The sequence below is a fragment of the Acinonyx jubatus genome, chromosome A3, assembly GCF_027475565.1.
Source record: "Acinonyx jubatus isolate Ajub_Pintada_27869175 chromosome A3, VMU_Ajub_asm_v1.0, whole genome shotgun sequence".
Lineage (NCBI taxonomy): Eukaryota > Metazoa > Chordata > Mammalia > Carnivora > Felidae > Acinonyx > Acinonyx jubatus.
Genome location: NC_069388.1, coordinates 18,623,741 through 18,644,203, shown reverse-complemented (window position 1 = coordinate 18,644,203; position 20,463 = coordinate 18,623,741). Strand labels below are relative to the sequence as shown.

At 40.0% G+C, this 20,463-nt stretch overlaps 1 protein-coding gene across 1 annotated transcript in view; it reads left to right on the top strand.

Annotated features, from left to right (window-relative positions):
- Positions 1–20,463, top strand: part of TOP1 (DNA topoisomerase I) — a 94,840-nt gene that overhangs the window by 28,704 nt on the left and 45,673 nt on the right. The window contains exons 3-5 of the mRNA XM_027070092.2: positions 3,216–3,318; positions 16,846–16,969; positions 17,923–17,978. Of these exons, the coding sequence (XP_026925893.1) occupies positions 3,216–3,318; positions 16,846–16,969; positions 17,923–17,978 (283 nt within the window). The remainder of the gene's footprint in view (positions 1–3,215; positions 3,319–16,845; positions 16,970–17,922; positions 17,979–20,463) is intronic.

Genomic DNA, 20,463 nt, shown 5'->3' with positions numbered 1-20,463 from the left:
CACCTTTGTGTATTGGATTAACTCAGCATTTTATAATTCTAGACTTGAGACTTCGAGAAGTTAGAGGGTTCTGTGTGCTAAGTGGAAGATTGGGTTTAAGTTCTTTTTTTTTTTTTTTGGACACCATATGATTTTATTTTTCCCATCTCTTTGGGATGAGAATTCTTATAGCTAGGGATATGGTCATCAAATTTTTGTTTCTCTAGGGCCTGGCACAGGATAGATGCTTAGTGGATTATGCCAAATGTGGCTTTTTTTGCTGTGAGCCAGGAATGGGATGAGCATGCACATTGCCTGCACATTATTGTTAGTTATCTATTGTTACACAGAACATGTGTTACACAAAACATGTTACCTCAAAGTTTATAGCTTAAAACAACAAACACTTGTTTTCTCATGTAGTTTCTGTGAGCCTGGAATCCGGGAGCAGCTTAGCTGGGTGGTTTTGGCTCAGGGTCTGTCATGAAATTGGAGTTGTCTGGAGACATAACTGAAACTGGAGGACCTACTTCTGAGATTGTTTTCTCCGATGGCTGTTCTTAGAATTTCACTTTCTCACTGCATGGGCCTCTCCACTAGTGTTGCTTGAGTGTCCTAACAGTATGGCACCTGGCTCCCCCCAGAGCAAGAAGAAAGATCCAGCACCATTCATGACCTGGTGGCAAAAGTCTCATACTGACATTTCCATTTTATCCTGGTTTTTAGGAACGAGTTACCAGATCTAGCCTATACTCAAGGAGAAGAAAATTAGGCTACACTTCTTGAACAGAGAAGTGTCAGAGAATCTGTTGGACAGATTTTAAAAAACCACCACACATGTTTTGGGTACATAAACTTCCAATTGATTCATATTCAGCATTGGTGTGACCTGACCCCAGTGAGCCACATTTTTAATAGGCCCTTGGAATAATTCTCATATGCAATAAAATTTAAGAGTCACTAACATAAATATGCAGAGAGATACCATGTTCACAGATCAAAAGACCTAATGATTTTTTTATGTCACTTCTCTACATTGTCCTGTGAAAACAAACTTCTCAGCTGTTTTTTTCTTCTTTTTGGAATTTGGCAAACTGAATATAAAACTTTCATGGAAATGCAGAAGACGTAGAGTAGCCAAAACAGTTTTGAAAAAGAACAAAACTACTTTTATGACCCGATATTAGAACATACTGTGAAAAGAAAATTACTGTGAAACTATAGTAGTCAAAATAGTGTGTGTTTGTGTCATAGAGTCCAGAAATAAGACTTAAGATTATGTGGTCACTTCATTTTCAACATATAGGCCAAGGCAGTTCAATGAGGAAAGGGCTATCTCTTTAAGAAACGGCGCTACAGCAACTGGATATCTTTATAATTTTAAAAATGTGCCCTATCCTTTACCTCTGTAAAATTCCTAGGAAAAATTCACAATACATATATCCAGCCAAAAAATTGTAATCTAAAGTGTATAAAGAGTTCTTATAAAACTCAATAAGAGGACATACATGTATATATACATACATATGTGTGTGTGTATATGTATATATGTACGTATGTGTGTGTATATATTTTTTTTAAGTTTATTTTGAAAGAGAGAGCACACGTGCACATGGGGAAAGGAGAGAGAGAGAGACACAGAGAGAGTGAGAATCCCAAGCAAACTCTGCACTGTCAGTGTGGAGCCCAGTGCAGAGCTTGAACCCACAAACCGTGAGATCATGACTTGAGCTGAAGTCAGACACTTAACTGACTGAGCCACCCAGATGCCCAAGAAGACAAATGTTTTTAAAATGAGGGAAGGATTCGAAGAGATACTTCACCAAAGAAGATACGTGAGTGACCAGTAAGCATGTGAAAAGATGCCCGTTATTTAATTAGGAAGCTGGATTAAAACAACAGTGAGATACCACTACATACCTGCTAGAATGGCTAAAATTAAAGACAGTACTGAGTGTTAGAGAATTTATAGCAGTTGGAGCTCTTAACGCATATTGGTGGGAATATATAATAGTACAACCACTTTGGAAAACAATTTGGCAGTTTTGTATAAAGTTAAACATATACTGGGGTGCCTGGGTGGCTCAGCTGGTTAAGTGTCTGACTTCAGCTCAAGTCATGATCTCACGGTTCATGGGTTCGAGCCCCACTTTGGGCTGTGTGCTGACAGCTTAGAGGCTAAAGCCTGCTTCAGATTCTGTGTCTCCCCCTCTCCGTGCCTCTCCCCCGCTCATGCTCTGTCTCTTTCTCAAGAATGAATAAATGTTAAAAAAAATTTTTTTTAAGTTAAACATATACTTTTATATAACCCTGTGATTTCACTACTAAGTATGTACCCAAAAGAAGTGCAAACATGTCTACAAAAAGACTTATATATGAATGTTCATAGCAGATTCATTCATGATAACCTAGAAACGACTCAGATGTACATCAACAAGTGAATAAGTAAATTGCAGTATATCCATAACAGTGGGATTCCACTCAGCAGTAAAATCTTTAACCAGCTGCTGATAGATCCAGCAACATGGATGAATGTCAAAAGTATCATGCTAAGAAGTCAGACACAACAGTAAATCCTGTATGATTTCATTTATATAAAACTTTAGACATATCCATAGTGCTAGCAAATTAGTGGTTGCTTTCAGCAGGAGGGGGCTGGGGGGGAAGATGGGGATTGACAGGGAATGGATGCAAGGGAAACGTTCTGGGGTGATGGGATTGTTCTAAATCTTGATTGTGATGGGGATTACACCTGTGCATATGTTTGTTAGACTTACCACACTGTATCTTTAAAAATGTGTATGTTTTCTGCATAGAAATTATACGTTATTAAAGTTGACTTAAAAGCATATCTCCTAAGGTTTGTATTTTCCAGAACTTATGTAGATAACCATCTCGAGAGTCAGTGTTCAAGATTTATCCTTTTGTATCATTTATGACTTAGTCTCAATGCTACCAGATACAGGGAGAAGAATGCCAAACTGTTACTTCCTTTTATAGTAGAATTCATTCCCATTTCCCCTTCATGTTTGTAACACATGTCTTGGTTTTAGAGGCAGGGTAATGGGATGCCTTGTCTGGGCGGCTTTGTGAAATCTTTCCTTCCAGTGGAGTGTGCTATTATGGCTACCTTCCATTTGAGTCGTATCATTGTGCTTCTTGACCAACTTGTCAAGATAGGTGGGCAGGAGATAGCTTATGACTCTTCTTAACTGACTCATCTCTTACGGTTGCAGATTCTCATAAACACAAAGATAAACATAAAGATCGAGAACACCGGCACAAAGAACACAAGAAAGACAAGGAGAAGGACCGAGAAAAGTCCAAGCATAGCAACAGGTAAGGGTTAAACCAGCAAGTCCTTCATCATTTGGCAGTGGGTTGACTGTGGCTTGGCTCACCTGGAATAGGCCTTAACTTGAGCCATGGGTAAATAGCATGGATAGCAAAGTAAGCAGAGACTGCATTTGATTCCAGAGTTGCTAAGAGTATAGCCTTGATAATTCGGCCTTACTGGGAAGGCTTTGTTCACATCAAGGTTTACAAAGCAAGTATGGTGAATCCTCTTTCAATATATATTTCATTAGAAATATAATTTTTAACTAAGTCCGCTATGGATTCATTGTAACACATGAGGTCCAGAGAACTTTGCTTGATAAAAAGGTGTGACTGGATTGGAGACTCTCTATATATTCTTTCTGTACTTTAAGCAGGCATAAATTAAAATTTCTTACCTTGAGCATCCATGGTCTATGAGCCCCTGAAATCATTTGCAAAGGTTGGATATATGAGATTTTCCTGGAGAGAGCATTTTTTAGTTTCATGAGATTATCAGAAGGGTTCAACTCTTACAGAAGCCAGTGACCACCAATATAAATGAAACTCAGTAGTGCTACCTCAGGGATTCAAGCCTCAGAAAGATGTTTTCATTTTTGCTTTGCTCCCATTTTTTGATGTAGGAAGCAAGTGGTTAAGCCCAAAGACTTTGCATATCTTTGGATATGGAACCCCTTGTTAGGGACTTACGCTTCCATTTTAAGTTAAAGGCAGTTGTTGGGGAACAGTGCTATATGATATCCTCAGAGTGGCCTAAGTTTTGTTAAAAGGGCACGTAAAGATCAATTGTGTGTTGGAATAAGTACCTCTAGCCTAGAGTTTCTTAGAAGTGCATCATTCTTGGCATATTGTCTACAGACAAGTCAAAAGTGAGAATTGTTTTTCCAAGTCTGTTCTTTATGAGCCACTAAAAAATGTTAAGATATTTTTAATGAATTCCTTTTATGAATAAGTCTATGAATCATTAAAAGTACCAGATTAAGGGCGCTGCCTGAGTGGCTCAGTCGATTTAGTGTCCAACTTCAGCTCAGATTGTGATCTCACAGTTCACGAGTTCGAGTCCTGCATTGGGCTCTGTGCTGACAGCTCCAACCCTGGAGCCTGCTTTGGATTCTGTGTCTCCCTCTTCTCTCTGCCCCTCCCCTGCTCGTTCATTCTCTCTCTCTTTGTCTCATAAAAATAAATAAAAACATGTAAAAACTTTTTTTTTTTAAATAACCAGATAAATTTTCTCTAGTGGGGACATTGCTTTTATGTATCATCTACCACTCCTGTGGTCTTTTTTTCCCCCCACCACTCACTAATTTCTTACCATTCGATCATCTAGTTTCCATTTTCATTACTCTGGTGAATTTAATATCAGTAGTTGAATCCAGTCTCCATTCACGTGTATCTTTTCTTCTCCAGTTTATAGTTGTTCAGCCCGTATTAACATCTACCAAAGTAGATTTGAGAGCAGAGAATATTGCCAAGAATAAGGAAGTTCATTTCATAAAGATAAAAAGGGACCAATTAGGAGGGCATAACAGTTATAAATGTTTATGTATGAATACCAGAGCCTTAAAATACGCAAAATAAAAACTGATGGAACTACAGAGAGAAATGGACAATTTATAGTCAGATTTTGCTAAGTCTTTCTCAATTGATAGTGTAAGCGGAGAGAAAAATTATTATGTAGAATACTTGAACACCACAAACTAACTTGATTTGATTGGAATTTATAGAATATTCCACTCAACAACAGCAGAATACAGATTCTTGACACCTAGAGCATTTTCTGAGATACACTATATTCTGGGCCCAGCCCTCCTCCTTAAAACCAGCTTCCTTGCTTTTCATGCATCTGTCCTTTTCCACCTTTCTGGCCACCTTTCTCCTCTCCTTCCAGTGCACGTAGCAATTCTCTGGCTCTCCATCTGCTACTTCTCTTGCCATTTACCCTTCTCTCATATTCCATATCCAGTCTTGGGAAACTTTTTTTTTTAATGTTTATTTTTGAGAGAGAATGGGCACGTGCAAGTGGGGGAAGGGCAGAGAGAGAGGGAGACAGAGGATCTGAGGCAGGCACCATGCTGTCAGCGCAGAGCCTGGTAGGGGGCTCAAACTTAAGAACCGTAAATCATGACCTGAGCTGAAGTTGGATGTTTAACCAACTGAGCCACCTAGGTGCCCCTAATCTCATTTGAATTTAACGTGCTATTAAAATATGCCTTAAAATATGCGATTACTGTTTCTGGAGTACTCTGTTGCCCTCTTAATGTCATTCTTTTAGTTACAACTTAGACTTTACTTCTTTCAGGTATCCTTTCTGCCCATCCCCTCATATTGAGTGTGACTTCAGTGTGCTCTCTGACACCTTGAATGCATTCCTATCACAGTAATTGCCAAGTTGTGTTGGTGTTATAATTGTCTCTTTACTTCTTTGTATTCCCCATTAGACTCTTTAAAGTCTCTCAGAAGAGAGCTGAAGTCTGTTTTGTTCTGCATTCTCAAGGCTTTGTATAGTCCCTGGTGGATAACTGGCACTTACCTAGCATGTATTGGATCAGTGCATGGATGACCTGTGGGTACACTAGTTGCCATCTTCTCTCTTCTTTTCACATACTCTTAATCTTCGACGAGATAGTTCCCTCTGGCGCTTCCATTTTTCAAGCAGGTTTTTTCTGTGTTTTTAGTAAAATATACATAATGTGTTTTGCGCTTTCAAAATGGCATTAAGTATATTTACAGTATTGTACGACCATCACCAGTGTTCATCTCTAGAACTTTTTCATTATCCCAAACCCACTAAACCATTCCTTCCCATTCTTCTCCAACCCCCATCCCTTGGCAACTTCTTTTCTACTTTCTGTCTCTGAATTTGCCTATTCTAGTACTAATGTAAGTGGAATCACAAAATATTTATCCTTTTTGTGTCTGGCTTATTTCCCTTAATCTGATGTTTTCAAGGTTCATCCATATTGTTGCATATCAGGATTCCATACCCTTTTTTATTTTTATTTTTTTAATTTTTTTAGAGAGAGAATGTGAGAGGGAGAAAGAGAATCCCAGGCAGGCTCCATGCTCAGCTCAGAGTCCAGCACACGGCCCGATCTCATGACCCTGGGATCATGACCTGAGCCAAAATCAAGAGTCGTACGCCCAACTGACCGAGACACCCAGGCACCCCTCCATTCCTTTTTATAGCTGAATAATACTCCCACTGTGTGTCTGTACCACATTTAAAAAAAATCTCTTCCTATGTTGGTGGATACTTGGTTTGTTAGTACCTTTTGGCAGTTGTGAAGAACACTGCTGTGAACATGGGTGTACAAGTCTCTATTTGAGTCCCTGCTTTCAATTCTTAGGGTAAATACTTAGGAGTAGAATTGCTGGCTCATGTGAAACAAGTATTTTTATCCTGCCTGCTGTGCTTCTCTTCTGCTGGTTGATATGAAATACCAAAAAAAAAAGAAAAAGAAAAAGAAAAGAAATCCTTGACCACGAAGAACTTCATCCTGAGGAAAATGCTGTTAAAGAATGCTAATTTCTATGTTAGCATGAATCTGTCCCCCCCTCCCCCCCCACCAACAAATCTTAAGAGAAAACGGAGGTTAATGTTTAAAACAAGCTTTTTAAGATGAATCCCTTTTTCTCTGGTACATCTGACTTCACCAACCAAAATTTATCCTTGTGTGAGAAAAGATTAGGTAGAAGTGGCATAAAAAGCTTTGGGACATCCGTTTGGCCCTGCTCCATTTTACCAAAACTTCCTTTCTAAAAATAAAAGATATTATTTTGGTGTCCTTTTTCTTGGAAAGCCCAATGTAGCTTAATTGCCTCTGTCTAGAAGAAGGCCTCATCCTGGTCCCTCTGCTTAGGTCTCCCATGACCTTGCTCATTAGGTCACCTAACCTTTCTTAACTCCTCTTCAGTTCCTGTGCATCAATACACATTTCAGAGGGGACTCAGAGGAGTCAGGAGGAGTCTTTAATTGTGAGAGCTCTTTAACTGTGAACAGTTTCACAAATAGGAGGAGGTGGTATTTTGTACATCTATCAAGCATACTTTTCCAAGATTATAGCATAGGCAAATTCATTGAATATTTCATTTAATTCATTTAATATTTTCTTCATTTTTATCAAAATACTTAAGAAATAATAGCCTGTGTTTGCCAAGAGGCATTGAAAAACCTGGCCCAAGTTTCTGTTTACTAAATCTAGTAAATGACTAAATCTAGCCCTGGATCTCTAATTCACATGTAAGTTTAAGACAGTTTAACCAGATGATGTGTTGTAAGCAGACTTCTAAATACTTCCTGTTTTGACCTCTACTGACATACTACCTCTTTGCAACAAAGCAAGTGAATTGGTTATATATTTATATTTCATTAAAATCCTGTACACTGTGTTCCCTTTTTTTTTTTTTCTTAAAGTTTATTTGTTTTGAGGAGAGCATGCACGCAGGGGAGGGGCAGAGAGAGAGAATCCCAAGCAGGCTCTGTGCTGTCAGTGGGGAGCCTGACTCAGGGCTTGAACCCATGAACCATGAGATCATGACCTGAGCCGAAATCAAGAGTCGGACCCTTAACCTGATGAGCCATCTGTGTGCCCCTGTTTCAGTTTTGTGTTCCTTTTTTTTAAGTGACTTCTGATCTTTCTAGTAGTTTTGGGTTTCTTCATTTTCCTTCTGTAGCAAAAGCCCAGAATAATTAAGATTTATTAACATGTTTTCTTAAAACTTCATTTGATTCCAATATTCGCTAATCAGTTTGGCATGATTTTGTTGGTGTTATAAGGAAACAAGTTTTACACTAATGTGTTTCTGTGTCTTTTCTTTTCTGTTAGATATTAGCGTCAGTTATTTCTCAGACTACACTTAGGACCCAAAGGAGGTCCAGGAGACCTCTTTCTCCCACACAGTAACATGTGCTGCATACTTGGAATGCCAGAGAAAGGGAAACCAGCCTTTCTGCTGAGACAGGACGGGATGTGGACCCGTCCCATCCCTCGGGAGATCCCATCTTATTCATATACATTCTCCTGTATTGTTCTTACTTAAGGTACAAAATAAGGGAGAGGGTATGAAAGATCATTCCATCTTATCTCTTTGTGTGGTCAAGAGTCTGAGGTGACATGCCCGAAGTCACAAGGTGGTGTGGTAGCAGAGTAAGGATGATAGACCAGGGCTTCTGAGTTGTGTTTTTTCCCCACTACATTATTCCTTCTAGTAAAAAGAAAAAAACTCCCTGAGAAAGGTTAGTTGTATAGCTGAACTGCGTTAACACAAGCACTTCTTTCTTATATGCAGTGGTTGGCAGCTCAGGTTTTAAAATGCCAGACCTTTCAGGCACTGCCTCTTCTCTTTGGGCCTCAAATCCCTGAAAGTTTTGGTAATAGAAGTATTAATCTCATTAAGTTCTGACCCTATGAAAACCCCATCTCTGACTACTGCCTTTTTGGCCCGTAATAACACAGAGTTTATATCAAAGTCAAATAAAAATAATTTATTCTATTATTTATCTCTGGCACTGCTTCTTTCTTTTAGCATTAATATTGAGCCTGTCAGGTCCTTTTAAAAAATATATATATAAATCTTGTCAAAAGAAACAAAAGGAATATTCTTTCTAGATGCTGAGGAATCACTGGGCTTGTGGGATCTCACTGGATACTTTCTTGAAAAGTTACAATCTTAGCCATAAATTATCTTTAATACTGGACCTGTTATGTAAACAACATTATTAGAAGCAATTGTGTGTGTTGGGGGGGGGGGTTGGTTTTTAGAAATAAAGGACTATCATACATTAAAAACAAGATTCCTCCTGCTAGAGTCCCTCCCCCCACCCCAGTCCCTGCTGGTTTTTGATTGTGCGTCTCTGGCCAATTTTAAGCCTGGCACTCAGGCTGGAGTGACAAATTTGTGGAAAGCCAGGGAAGATAGAAAAGCTTTGCTGTGAAATAGTAAGGGAAGTGCTTTTCCAGCCATGTTGGCAGTGCTAATCTGTACAGTGTGAGAAACGTGAGGATACGGATGCTTTTGGTTTCTGTTTTCCTCAGTTTCAAACTCTACCTGAATTAGAATTGAGAGAATGTATGATCTTAGGAAAATACACTGGGATTAAGTATCCATTTCTCAGGGGACGTTTTCTTAAAGGAATCAAATTTAAAAGACGTTTTGCTTTCGTTTTTGTGAGCTATTTGCCAACGCCCTGCCACTTATCTGCAGATCCCTATATCAGCATGTGGGGGGGGGGGGGGGGGACAGTTAACCTAAGTAGGTAGGTAAAGTTGAGTAGTTGAGAAACAAAACTGAAGTACCACCACCATTCACGTGGGAGTCAATGTTATATAGTAGAAGCACACAAAAAATAGAAGTTGAGAGTCCAGGTTCTATCATTTACTGTGTGTCCTACATTTACTAGTTGTGTGTCCTGATTCAAACCATTTTCTTTCTTTCTGGATCTTGTTTTCCATTTTGGTCAATTGTTGATAGCAGTATTGGTCTGGTAAGCCTTTCAGGTTTGTTGGGGGGAGAAGTCAGTGAAATTAGGTAGATAAAAAGTCTTTGGAAAGTTTAACATACTAAATAATTGAGGTGGTGGTGACGGTGACCTTAAATCCTAGTAGAGTGTCATTCAGATAAAGTAGAGCTGTCAGTTTTCGTAATCTTAGAATCTAGTTTAGTAGTTGCTAATTGATAACATCCAATTTGGAGCCCTAGTTTTCAATTCTGTCTAGCCCTATTATAATGAACTGTAATAATTTATTTTTAAAGATCTCATGGTAGGAAGAGGATTTGAGCTAGCCACTAAAAAAGACTGTTAAGGTCTTGACAAGGGAAGATGATGGCTAGAAAGATGACATGAGACAGCGAGAAGTTTTATACAAACATGGACAGGCTGTAATGTGCTTTGCTCTGGAAGGAATCCATTTAGGTAGGCCTTGGGTTAATAGAAGGTGGGATAGAAAATGGGACTCAAAAAAACAGCTTGAAGCAAAACTATTAAATGTTATTTTGCAAAGTTGGGACTTGATTCTGAAGGGAGCTAGAAGCCATTTGAAAACACTTGAGAAAGGAAGATACAGGACTTAGCCACAAATGGTATGAGGGGTCTATAAATGCTTTCTAAAATTCCATTTAATACAAAGTTTTGATAATTCTCGTGATTTTGTTTAGTAACTTGTAATAGTGAGGAAATCTTCGTTTCTTAGAAGCTTTCAGAAACTGCTGGGTTCTTGATACAGAGACAACTTTTGAATTTACCTGGAATTTTTTATTTAGCAAACGCTACTTAAGCCATAATTGCCTGCTTTCCTTGAAGGGGCCATGAATGTCCTCCTTCCATAGCTTTGAAGCTCTCTAGGCTCTCCCGTAGGAATTCCCCATTGGCTGTGCTCTGCTTCCTTGAGAAATGGCCCAGTAGCAGGGATGAGTTTGTTCTCTTAGCCATTAGTGGCTAAGTCCTATTCTCAGAAGATAGAAAGCCTCCTTCTGTCCCTAGCAGTCTTTCTTTTTTGTTTTGAGAGGTGACATAACAGTGATTGAGTGCTTGACTCAAGCTAGACTGCCTGAGTTTAAATCTTTATGACTCTCATTAGAGGTATTCCTTGATGAGTTACTTTTCTGTGTCTCAGTTTCCACATCTGTAAAATGGAGATACTAATACTTATCTCAAGAGTTTTGTTATGAGGATTTAAACTGCTTGGAAGGGGGGATGGCACTAGTGCTGTTAAATTTTTTTTTTAATATTTTTTATTGTTTGTTTATTTTTGAGAGAGAGACAGCACGAGATGGGGAGGGGCAGAGAGATACAGAATCTGAAGCAGGCGCCACGCTCTGAGCTGTCAGCACAGAGCTCGACGTGGGGCTCGAACTCACAGGCTATGAGATCATGACCTGAGCCAAAGTCAGACACTTAACTGACTGAGCCACCCAGATGTCCCATCTGTTAAATATTTTTATTGGTGATAGAGGACAGTTTCTGTTTTCTTTAACAGATTTAAATGGTTTCCCATTGCCAACGTCCTAGCTTCCCAGAATATCGGACACAAGTTTGTTGTTGTTTTTTTCCCCTAAAGAGGTACCAAGTGCCTTCCCGGGACAAAAGGAAAATACTTTTTCCTCCTGGCTTCTTGCTGCCATCTCCCTACTTCCACACTTCTGCCTCAGTGCCTTAGAACCCTGGTCAACCTTCTCTGTTGTCTACTCAGCTCCAGCAGGAGGTACAGACCAAAGGTTTCACTGTCACTTTAAAAATAGTGTAGCATGGGTTACTTTTTTTGGTAGAATCTGGAGATGTGGCTTTGAATCTTTCCATTTGTTCTCTTTGGCATTGCCTTTTGCTTGTCCAGGCTCTGCTAGTGTGGTGGATCTAAACCCCAGACAGACAGGAGCCCTAAGCCAAGGAGCCAGCTTCTGTACCTAGCCAATAATTGGTGCTTTCTCTCCTAGAATTCTAATGGTGAAATTAATATTTCATCCAAAAATGTGACCATTACAGAAGTTCTAGGAATGTTAGCTACTGTCTGTATTTTGGCCTTCAGTATACCCCAGACTAAACTCATTCTTAAATTTTTTCCTTTTTTTTTTTTTTTTTTTAAATATTTATTTATTTTTGAGAGAGAGACACACACACACAGTGTGAGCTGGGAGGAGCAGAGAGAGAGAGGGAGACACAGAATCCGAAGCAGGCTCCAGGCTCTGAGCTATCAGTGCAGACCCTGACGTGGGGCTCAAACCCACGAACCGCCAGATCATGACCCGAGCTGAAGTCAGACGCTTTTAACCGACTGAGCCACCTGGGCTCCTCCAGACTAAACTCATTCTTAAAATACATTTTTTTCTTATATTTGGGTTTCTTACTATGATCAGTAGTAAGCCTTTCTCCTAGTTGATGTCTCTTATGTCACCCCACTGAAATTTCTTCAGTGTTTCAGTCATCTGTTCACTGCCTCTGAATTGGCCAGTATATTAAAGTCTATTTTGTGACTTTGACGTATTGTGTCTATTTTTTTAAAGTTTATTTATTTTGAGAGAGACAGAGACCATGCTAGTGGGGGAGGGGCAGAGAGGAAGAGAGAGAATCCCAAGCAGGCTCCGTGCTGCCAGCGCAGACCCCGATGCAGGGTTTGAATTCACAAAACTGCGAGATCATGACCTGAGCTGAAACCGAGAGGCAGATGCTTATGACTGATTGAGCCACCCAGGTGCCCCTGACATTGTGTCTATTATGTGTGGAAAAGTTGGAAGGATCAGAATAAAGATGAAGGTAATTTCTCTCGACAAGCAGTCAGCATATGAACTGAACATATGAACATATGAACTGAACATTCTACACTGGTCAGAATTTGTATCAACTCACTATCAGTGGAAAAGATGCTGCTCATTAAGCCACCATGAAAATCAAACTAGTTTTAAGCCTTCTGGAAAAAGAGGTACATGTTAGGAAATCCTCAGTGATGATGAGTCAGTCTAACTGATCCCACATTGGCTCCATTTATCTGCCACTGACCTAATCCTGCTTCTAACCTTCCATGGCGCAGCCTTAGACATGCTTCTGTATCACAGGTCTTTGTACCCCACGTGCATTTGCCACTTCAGGTAGATTCCCAGGAAAGACTGACACTGGGTCTTGCTCCTTGCCAGCATTCCTGCCAGCATGGGAGTTATGGATGAGGGGGTAGGACTCCAGTACTCTGTTCTCTGTTTTTGGACACAGGGACAGGAACAGCACCTGACAAGTAGACTTGTTAGCCTTGTGTTCAGGGATTCATAAACTCTAATTTTTAACAGTCCTAAATTGTCATCTGAGCTCACTTAGTATAAAAATCCTTACTGGCTCTCTTGCATCTAAACGATTGGGAATGGAAGAAAGTGAGTTTCTTTTGGAAAGTCACATCAGTAGTTCCCATCTCATTCTGGTCTTTGGTTTAATTATGACTTATAAAAGGGGTATTACCTAGCCGGTACTTTGAATTTCCTGAATAGATTTCCCTCTCGTTATGTAGGTAGAGGAAGTATCATTGACTTTTTTCACTTTCCTGGGGGTGGCCTGGGTACTGTCACATTGCTTTGTTGTTTGCTGACTTCTTTTCCTTGATCTCTGTTTGGTATGATAATGAACAGCAAAGCTGAAAACTGGAGGGCTGTGTGTACACTTACAGGTAGGTTCCCATGCTGTGATGGCCAAAAGGCCAGAAAGCCAGTTTCCTAGCGAAACAGACTGATGTTCTTTCTAGGAATTGCTTTCATTGGGAAAGAAAGGAAAGTGGAAAGGAAGATGGAGCGTTCCTAAACTTAGATTCCTAAATCAACTGTTTATAGTTTCATGGGAAGAAAAAATAAGGAACAACTATCCCAAAGGTCTTATCATTTCAGATATCCAAGATGTCTATTCTAGAAAGTTTCTCCTTGATGGTACAATAAAGTTTTGACTTGTGTTTCAAATCTCAGACTGGCCATGCATCTTTCTCTAATACCGGTCTACTTTAAGTAGTAGGTATCAATTTCATGGACATGTAATGGTACTGATTTAGTGGAAAGTACTTTGAACTGGAGGTGGAAATACTGAATTAAATCCCAACTTCCCTTCTTTCTAACATTGTACCTTTGAATTAGACTTTGAAACACTGACTCCTCTGTTTCTTCATCAGTCTAAGAGGATAATAAAAGCCACCTCACAGGTGAGGATTGCATGAAATGTATGTGAGAATACCAAGCACAATGCTTCTTTGGAAAGTGGGAGTTTTTCTTACTGTGTGTGTGTGGGGGGGGGGAGGTATTTATCCATAGGTATTATGGATGTAATTGTTCCAAATTTTTTGCTCTTAGGCAAAAACTTGTGTAGATGGCCATTAATTCCTCTTATAATTAATGTTTAAAAAGCACTAAAACTACAGTGCTCATCTAATGGAATAGTAAGCTCACACGGTTTGCTGTAATGGGATTTTGTACGTGTAAGCTTCTGAAGAATTCATGGCAATCTTGGCATCTTTGCTCTTTGGTTAGTCAGTCTAAAGTGGGAGAGAACTGGAAGTAAGAGTGTTAAGGGAGTCGGGAGCCGTTTTTGTACAAAGTAAAGAATAATATTTTGGTAAAACATTGCATCTTGGTAAAAACCAGTTAGGAGAACACACTAAGTGGAGGTGACATCGTTATCATGCTGAGCACAAGAAGCATGGTGGGACACTGTCACCATATGCCTCCAAGTACACTGAACTGGGCTCAGCCTTCATGAGTTAACAGAAAGTTTGCCTATGGAGAAACTTGTTACTTCATTTTGTGGCACATCTAAGTAACAACCTGATGAGAGCAACAGAGGGAGGAGTATATAAACAAGTGGAAGTTGACATCATTTTCTTTTATCTGACAGTTCCTGGATCTTCCTAACCCTGTAATCCTGTTCCTACTAGTTCCTCTGTCCTCCTGGCTAGATTTCACAAAGCTTTTGCTTATTTATCACCCAAATGCCTACCTCGAGTTGAGGCTCCTTTCAAGCAAAGAGATGTGTGTGACAGAAGATGCCCTTTTGATCCAGTTTCTGCGCCTCTCCCCTAACTGGATGCCATCATTTGTTTCTCCCTTTTGGCCTTTTATGTACCCAGGTGTGCTGGCCAAATCTCTTTAGAACAAACCCCATGGGATGAACATAGCCTAATGAGATCATTGTTGGTAAAATCTCCTTTTTCTGGGCTGAGGCTAAATATGACAGATGGGAAATTCAGTGTGTGGTGGCAGGGTAGGCAGGAGCCGATGCTACCTATAGGCCTGACTGTCCCTGTGAGATGGGGTTGCTGCCAGCTTCCTGTGTCTAAGGTGGGCTCCCCAGTGCATAGCACTTGAGTTCACCCTCCTTTTGTTAACTTGTGGAATATATTGGTTGGTGCAGTAAACAAGTTTCATAAACTACCTGCCCAGCGCACTGAAGAAAACACTCATCTAGGTCATCTGATGTTCTGCCACCCTAAATATGTGATTTTGCTTATTGCCTCTTTAGTTTTTATCCACATGCATGCTTTTATATAGTTGCACTCATTTTATATATTCCTTTTTTCCATCTGTGGTCATAGGCATTGTATGTATATATCTGTAGGGCTTACAAATTATATAACACGATAGCTGCATAACATCTTTATGCAATGTTATTTCCCAAAGAGAAACTTCCAGGATCTAGATCCTAGGGTATGAACATTGTTTTAAATGTTTTTATTTTTGAGAGAGTGCGAGTGGGGGAGGGGCAGACAGGGGGAAAGAGGATTCAAAACGGGTTCTGCATTGACAGCAGTGAGTCCCATCAGGCTTGAACTCACGAACCCCAAGAATACAACCTGAACCGAAGTCAGATGCTCAACCAACTGAGCCACTCAGGTGCTCCTAGGGTATGAACATTCTAATGGCTCTTGCTTTGTAATGTCATATTTAGTTTTCCAGAGGAGCAGTTCCTTTACAGTGGTTACCAGTATGTCCACAAAACCCTTTAATTTTTTAATGAATTAAAAAAAATATTTTATGTATTTTTGAGAGAGTACAAGCAGGAGAGGGGTAGAATGTGGGAGACAGAGGATCTGAAGTGGGCTCTGTACTGACAGCAGTGATCCTGATGTGGGGCTCAAACTCACCACTAGATGATGACCTAAGCCGAAGTCGGACGCTTAACCAGCTGAGTCACCAAGGTTCCCCGTCTACAAACCCCTTTAAAAGCAAGGCTTTAAACGTTTAGCACAGGATATGTCTTTGCTTTTAGCTAGGTCTTTTCTTATTGCAGGGTTTATAAGCGACCTCTGGAAGGGACCAGCCTTGGAACACCTGGGTGACTCAGTCGGTTAAGCGCCCAACTTTGATTTCGGCTCAGGTCATAATCTCATGGTACGTGAGCTCGGACCCCACATCAGGCTCTGTGCTGTCAACGCAGAGCCTGCTTCCTATCCTCTGTCCTGTCCGCCCCCTATGCTCTCTGCCCTTCCCCCCCCTGCACGCATGTGCTCACGTGCACGGGCTCTGTCTCTCTCCCTCCCCCTCTCCCTTCCTCCTTCCCTCCCTCTCAAAAATAAATACACATTAAAAAAATTTTTTTTTAGAAGGGACGAGCCTTTCCTAGTTAAGCTAGCAGGAAACATCTACTGTGTTGGGCTGTCGTTGGGTGTACATAGTCACCAAATGCATTTTTGTGTCATTTGTTTCTACCCTCTCACCTCAGATGTGATTGCTCAGTTTGGAGCTTCCATCATAGTTTTTGCTGGTAGAATATTGTAGAAGCCCAGTCTGTATATTATCAGTCACTTAACAAAAAGTCCTGGTATGTTTAGAATGACTGTGTTTCTCTTTGGTTTCTTTGCTCCTTCGAAAACATAAAAACATCAAACAAGAATAAAGAAAGTACAGTAGCCAAGAGCTTCTACTTGAACCTTCTGTCAGGATTGTTTGTTTAAAGCATTGTAAGTTTCCATGGTTTCATGTCATCTTAGGGTATCTTGTGAGTTGATCTTGTGAAATGAACCCTTGTGGTCCCTACTCTGGGCTAACTCTTTCTTTTCTTTTTTTTTCTTTTTACAGTGAACATAAAGATTCTGAAAAGAAACACAAAGAGAAGGAGAAAACCAAACACAAAGATGGAAGTTCAGAAAAGCATAAAGACAAACACAAAGACAGAGACAAGGAAAAACGAAAGGAGGAAAAGGTACAGAACTTTCTTTCCAATGAGGAAGGAAGAGCTGTGAGATGTACTTTTCATTTTCTTTATCTATAAAAGCAGGTAATGAAAGTACCTTCATTGCATAGTAAAATCCCTTGGCCTTTGAGTGAAAAGGTCTCTGTCAGGAGACTTCGGCGTCAGTCACAGTCTTAAGCAATGAAGACCAAAGCCCTTTACCACTGAATTTCACAGAACCAAATCTATCCATATCGTTATCTTACTTTAAATGGCATATGGATAAATGAAGAATGTAGAGTTTCTGGAAATGTCAGCTTTCTTTCGTGGGGAAAATAATTCTGTTTTTGGGAGAAGGCATAATGCCATGTTGGTCTTTTGTTGAATGAAGGTCCTTCCTGAGTGAAAACTTAGTGATGCTGGTGCCCTTTGTGGCTTTTGGTTCCATAACCAGTATAGGCCTTCTCAAAATGGCTAGGCTCATCTGGCTGCAAATGTGAGTGGTAAATCATTAAAAAAAAAAAAATCATTTTTATTTTAGTTTCTGACAAAATAGTGTTGGTACTTGGTAAATTCAGACAATATGAAAGAGAATGTAATGAAAATTACACCTTCTTTCACCTCTTGCTCATTGTCCTTCATCGTTACCTTTTGTTTTGTTTTTTATTTTCTCTGCACACTGCCAAGGGCAAATCCTTGAGAGGTGGAGTATATTTATTGCGGGAGGGGGACCTGCCATCATTTAATGATAAAAAACTGTCATTTTGAAGGGAAACATTTCTTAGTAAATTGGATAATTCACCCTGAAGAACTGTAAAAAATGAGTCTTAGGAAAATGTCAAGACCTTTAGTTCACCTGTTCAGTTTTGCTAAATAATAAGTCCGTCTGTGATCAAGAATTGAGACCACATGTTCTCAAATCAGAGCGAGGCTTCTTCAAATTTAGTCCTGTCAAGGTACTAACCAGTTACTATTATTTTCAGGTTAGAGCCTCTGGGGATGCAAAAATAAAAAAGGAGAAGGAAAATGGCTTCTCTAGGTAAGACTCCTCTGCTACCTTGGCTGTTCTTTCTCTTGGCCAGCCATGCATATTGTAGTGTTGTCTGAACTTAAATAAAATATACTGACTTGACCCACCTCTAGGTTCCCAAGGAGGTCAGTAGTGAGAGGACTTGCTCTAAGCCAATCTAAGCATTTCCAAAGTGTCATTTAGTGAAACTGACCAGCACATTGTCCAGAAGGCTATTTTCAGTGGAGAAAATTGACAGGAAGAAATTTCTAAAAATTCAGATATAATTTACATACCATAAAATTCACCCTTTAAAGGTGTACAGTTTGGGTGCCTGGGTGGCTCAGTTGATTAAGCGTCTGACTTTGGCTCAGGTCATGATCTCACAGTTTGTGGGTTTGTGCCCCGCATTGGGCTCTGTGCTGACCGAGCCTGGAGCCTGCTTCAGATTCTGTGTCTCCCTCTCTCGCTGCCCCTCCCCACCTCTGAAAAATAAACATTAAAAAAATTTCTTAAAAAAAAGTGTACAGTTTATTGGTTTTTAGTGTATTCACAAGGTTGTACAGCCTCCCCCTACCCCACTTTCTAATTTCAGAGCATTTTCATCACCCCCAAAAAGAAACTTCATATTCAGTCAGTAGTAATTACGGATTTCTTGAAGAAAACTCTACTCTGAATTCCTCCTTAGTAATACAGTAATCCCCCCTTAGCCACAGTTTTGCTTTCTGTGGTTTCATTTAGCCACGGTCAGGAAGTAGATGATCCTCCTGACATACCGTCAGAAGGGCGGTAGTAGCCTTAATGCTACGCACAGTGCTGACATCATTCACCTCACTTCATCCTATCACATAGGCATTTATCATCTCACATCAGCACAAGAAGGATGAGTATAGTACAGTAAGATATTTTTAGTGAGGAAGAGACCACATTCACATAAATAACTTTTATTAAAGTGTTTCATAATTGTTCTGTTTCATTATTATTATTAATCTCTAGCTGTGCCTAACTTATAATTTTATTGCAAGTATGTATGTATAGGAATAAACATTGCATATATAGGGTTCAGTACTCTGCGGTTTGAGGCATCTACTGAGGGTCTTGGAATATATCCCCTGTGGATAAGGGGGCACTACTGTATTCTGAGGCTCATCTGTAGAAGCTTACTTGATATATGTTTTAGGGATTGGTGTAGATTTGAGTAGAGATACACGATTTCTTTTCAAGAAGAAGAGGAAAATGCACTCTCGAGTTTGGTTTTCCTGTACTGTTTTTGCCATTTTGATTCTCTTCATCAACCTTAGCTCCCTAAAAAAAAACATGAAAGTCCCCTCTGGTTTCAAAAAATAAAAAGTTTATGGTCATATATTCTCATTTGTTCTATTGAATGACAGAATGGTTTTTCTGAGAATTGGTGGAAGGGTTTGCATATTAACTAGAGCACAGTGTTGGGGAATTTTGCCTCCTTGGAACTTCGAACTTTCAGTTTCGTTTGAGAACAGTTTTGAAAATTCTGCTGTGTACTCTGAGTCCATTGACTAGGAGAAACAGGTGCCCTCTTCAGGCACATTTTGTAACTGTTCTAGGAATGCAGAATAATACAAGTCAAGAAGCATTAGAGCTGAAAGCTTCCCTAGGTGTTCTGATTTCTCACAGTGAGTACAGGGTAGCTATTTGCTGCCAAGAGACCACCTAGGACTTTCATTAAACTAACACTAAGATACGAATAGACTCTCTGGACTTGGTGTGTAGTCCAGGATTCAGTTTCAGAAATTCCATGTTAGAAGATCAGGAACATAGCCTTCCAGGCAGCCTTCCATTCACTTTGCCAGACTGCTTGCTAGCTTGCAGGTTTTTTTTGTGGACCAAACCAGATACTTTACTGGGTGGAACACAGTTTTACAGTAAATTGTTTTACAAGTTCTTCCTTCAGGCCTAGTAACCCTTCCCACATGTTGTTAACTTCACCCGTGATAGTACTAGGATCTAGCATTTACTTAACTAGTTGGGTGAATGACAGTGTTTCTTTCCTTCTGGTGCAAAGTGTTTGGAGATCCTGGACTCTTGACACTATGTTAGTAATTTCCATGGTGAGGAGAAGCAGCTATAGAGATTGGCATTTGAGGAGTGTGCAGGTGTAAGGAAGAAAAACTGATCTCTTTAAACATTCAGATTCTGTTACAAGCAAGTGGATCCAGTATGGTTGGGGAATTGGGGGGTGGTAGCATTGAAACCCTGTGAATATCTTGAGTGTTCTTGGCAGCTGACTCTGGATGCTTATCTCTTGGACCCCTTAGAAACAGATGGTTTCATGTTGGGAGGCATTCCCTGTACTGAGTTAGCTTTGTTGTTGCTTCTGTCTGTGAACTGTGAGGTTCTGCTGACTTATGCCAGGCCAGGGAACATCCCAAGGTTTGGTGATTGCTGGTCCCATGGTTTTGTGTGTGTGTGTGTGTGTGTGTTTTGTTTTTTTTTTTTTTAACTTGTTCCTTCCTCTTTCTGGTTCAAAATAGTTGTC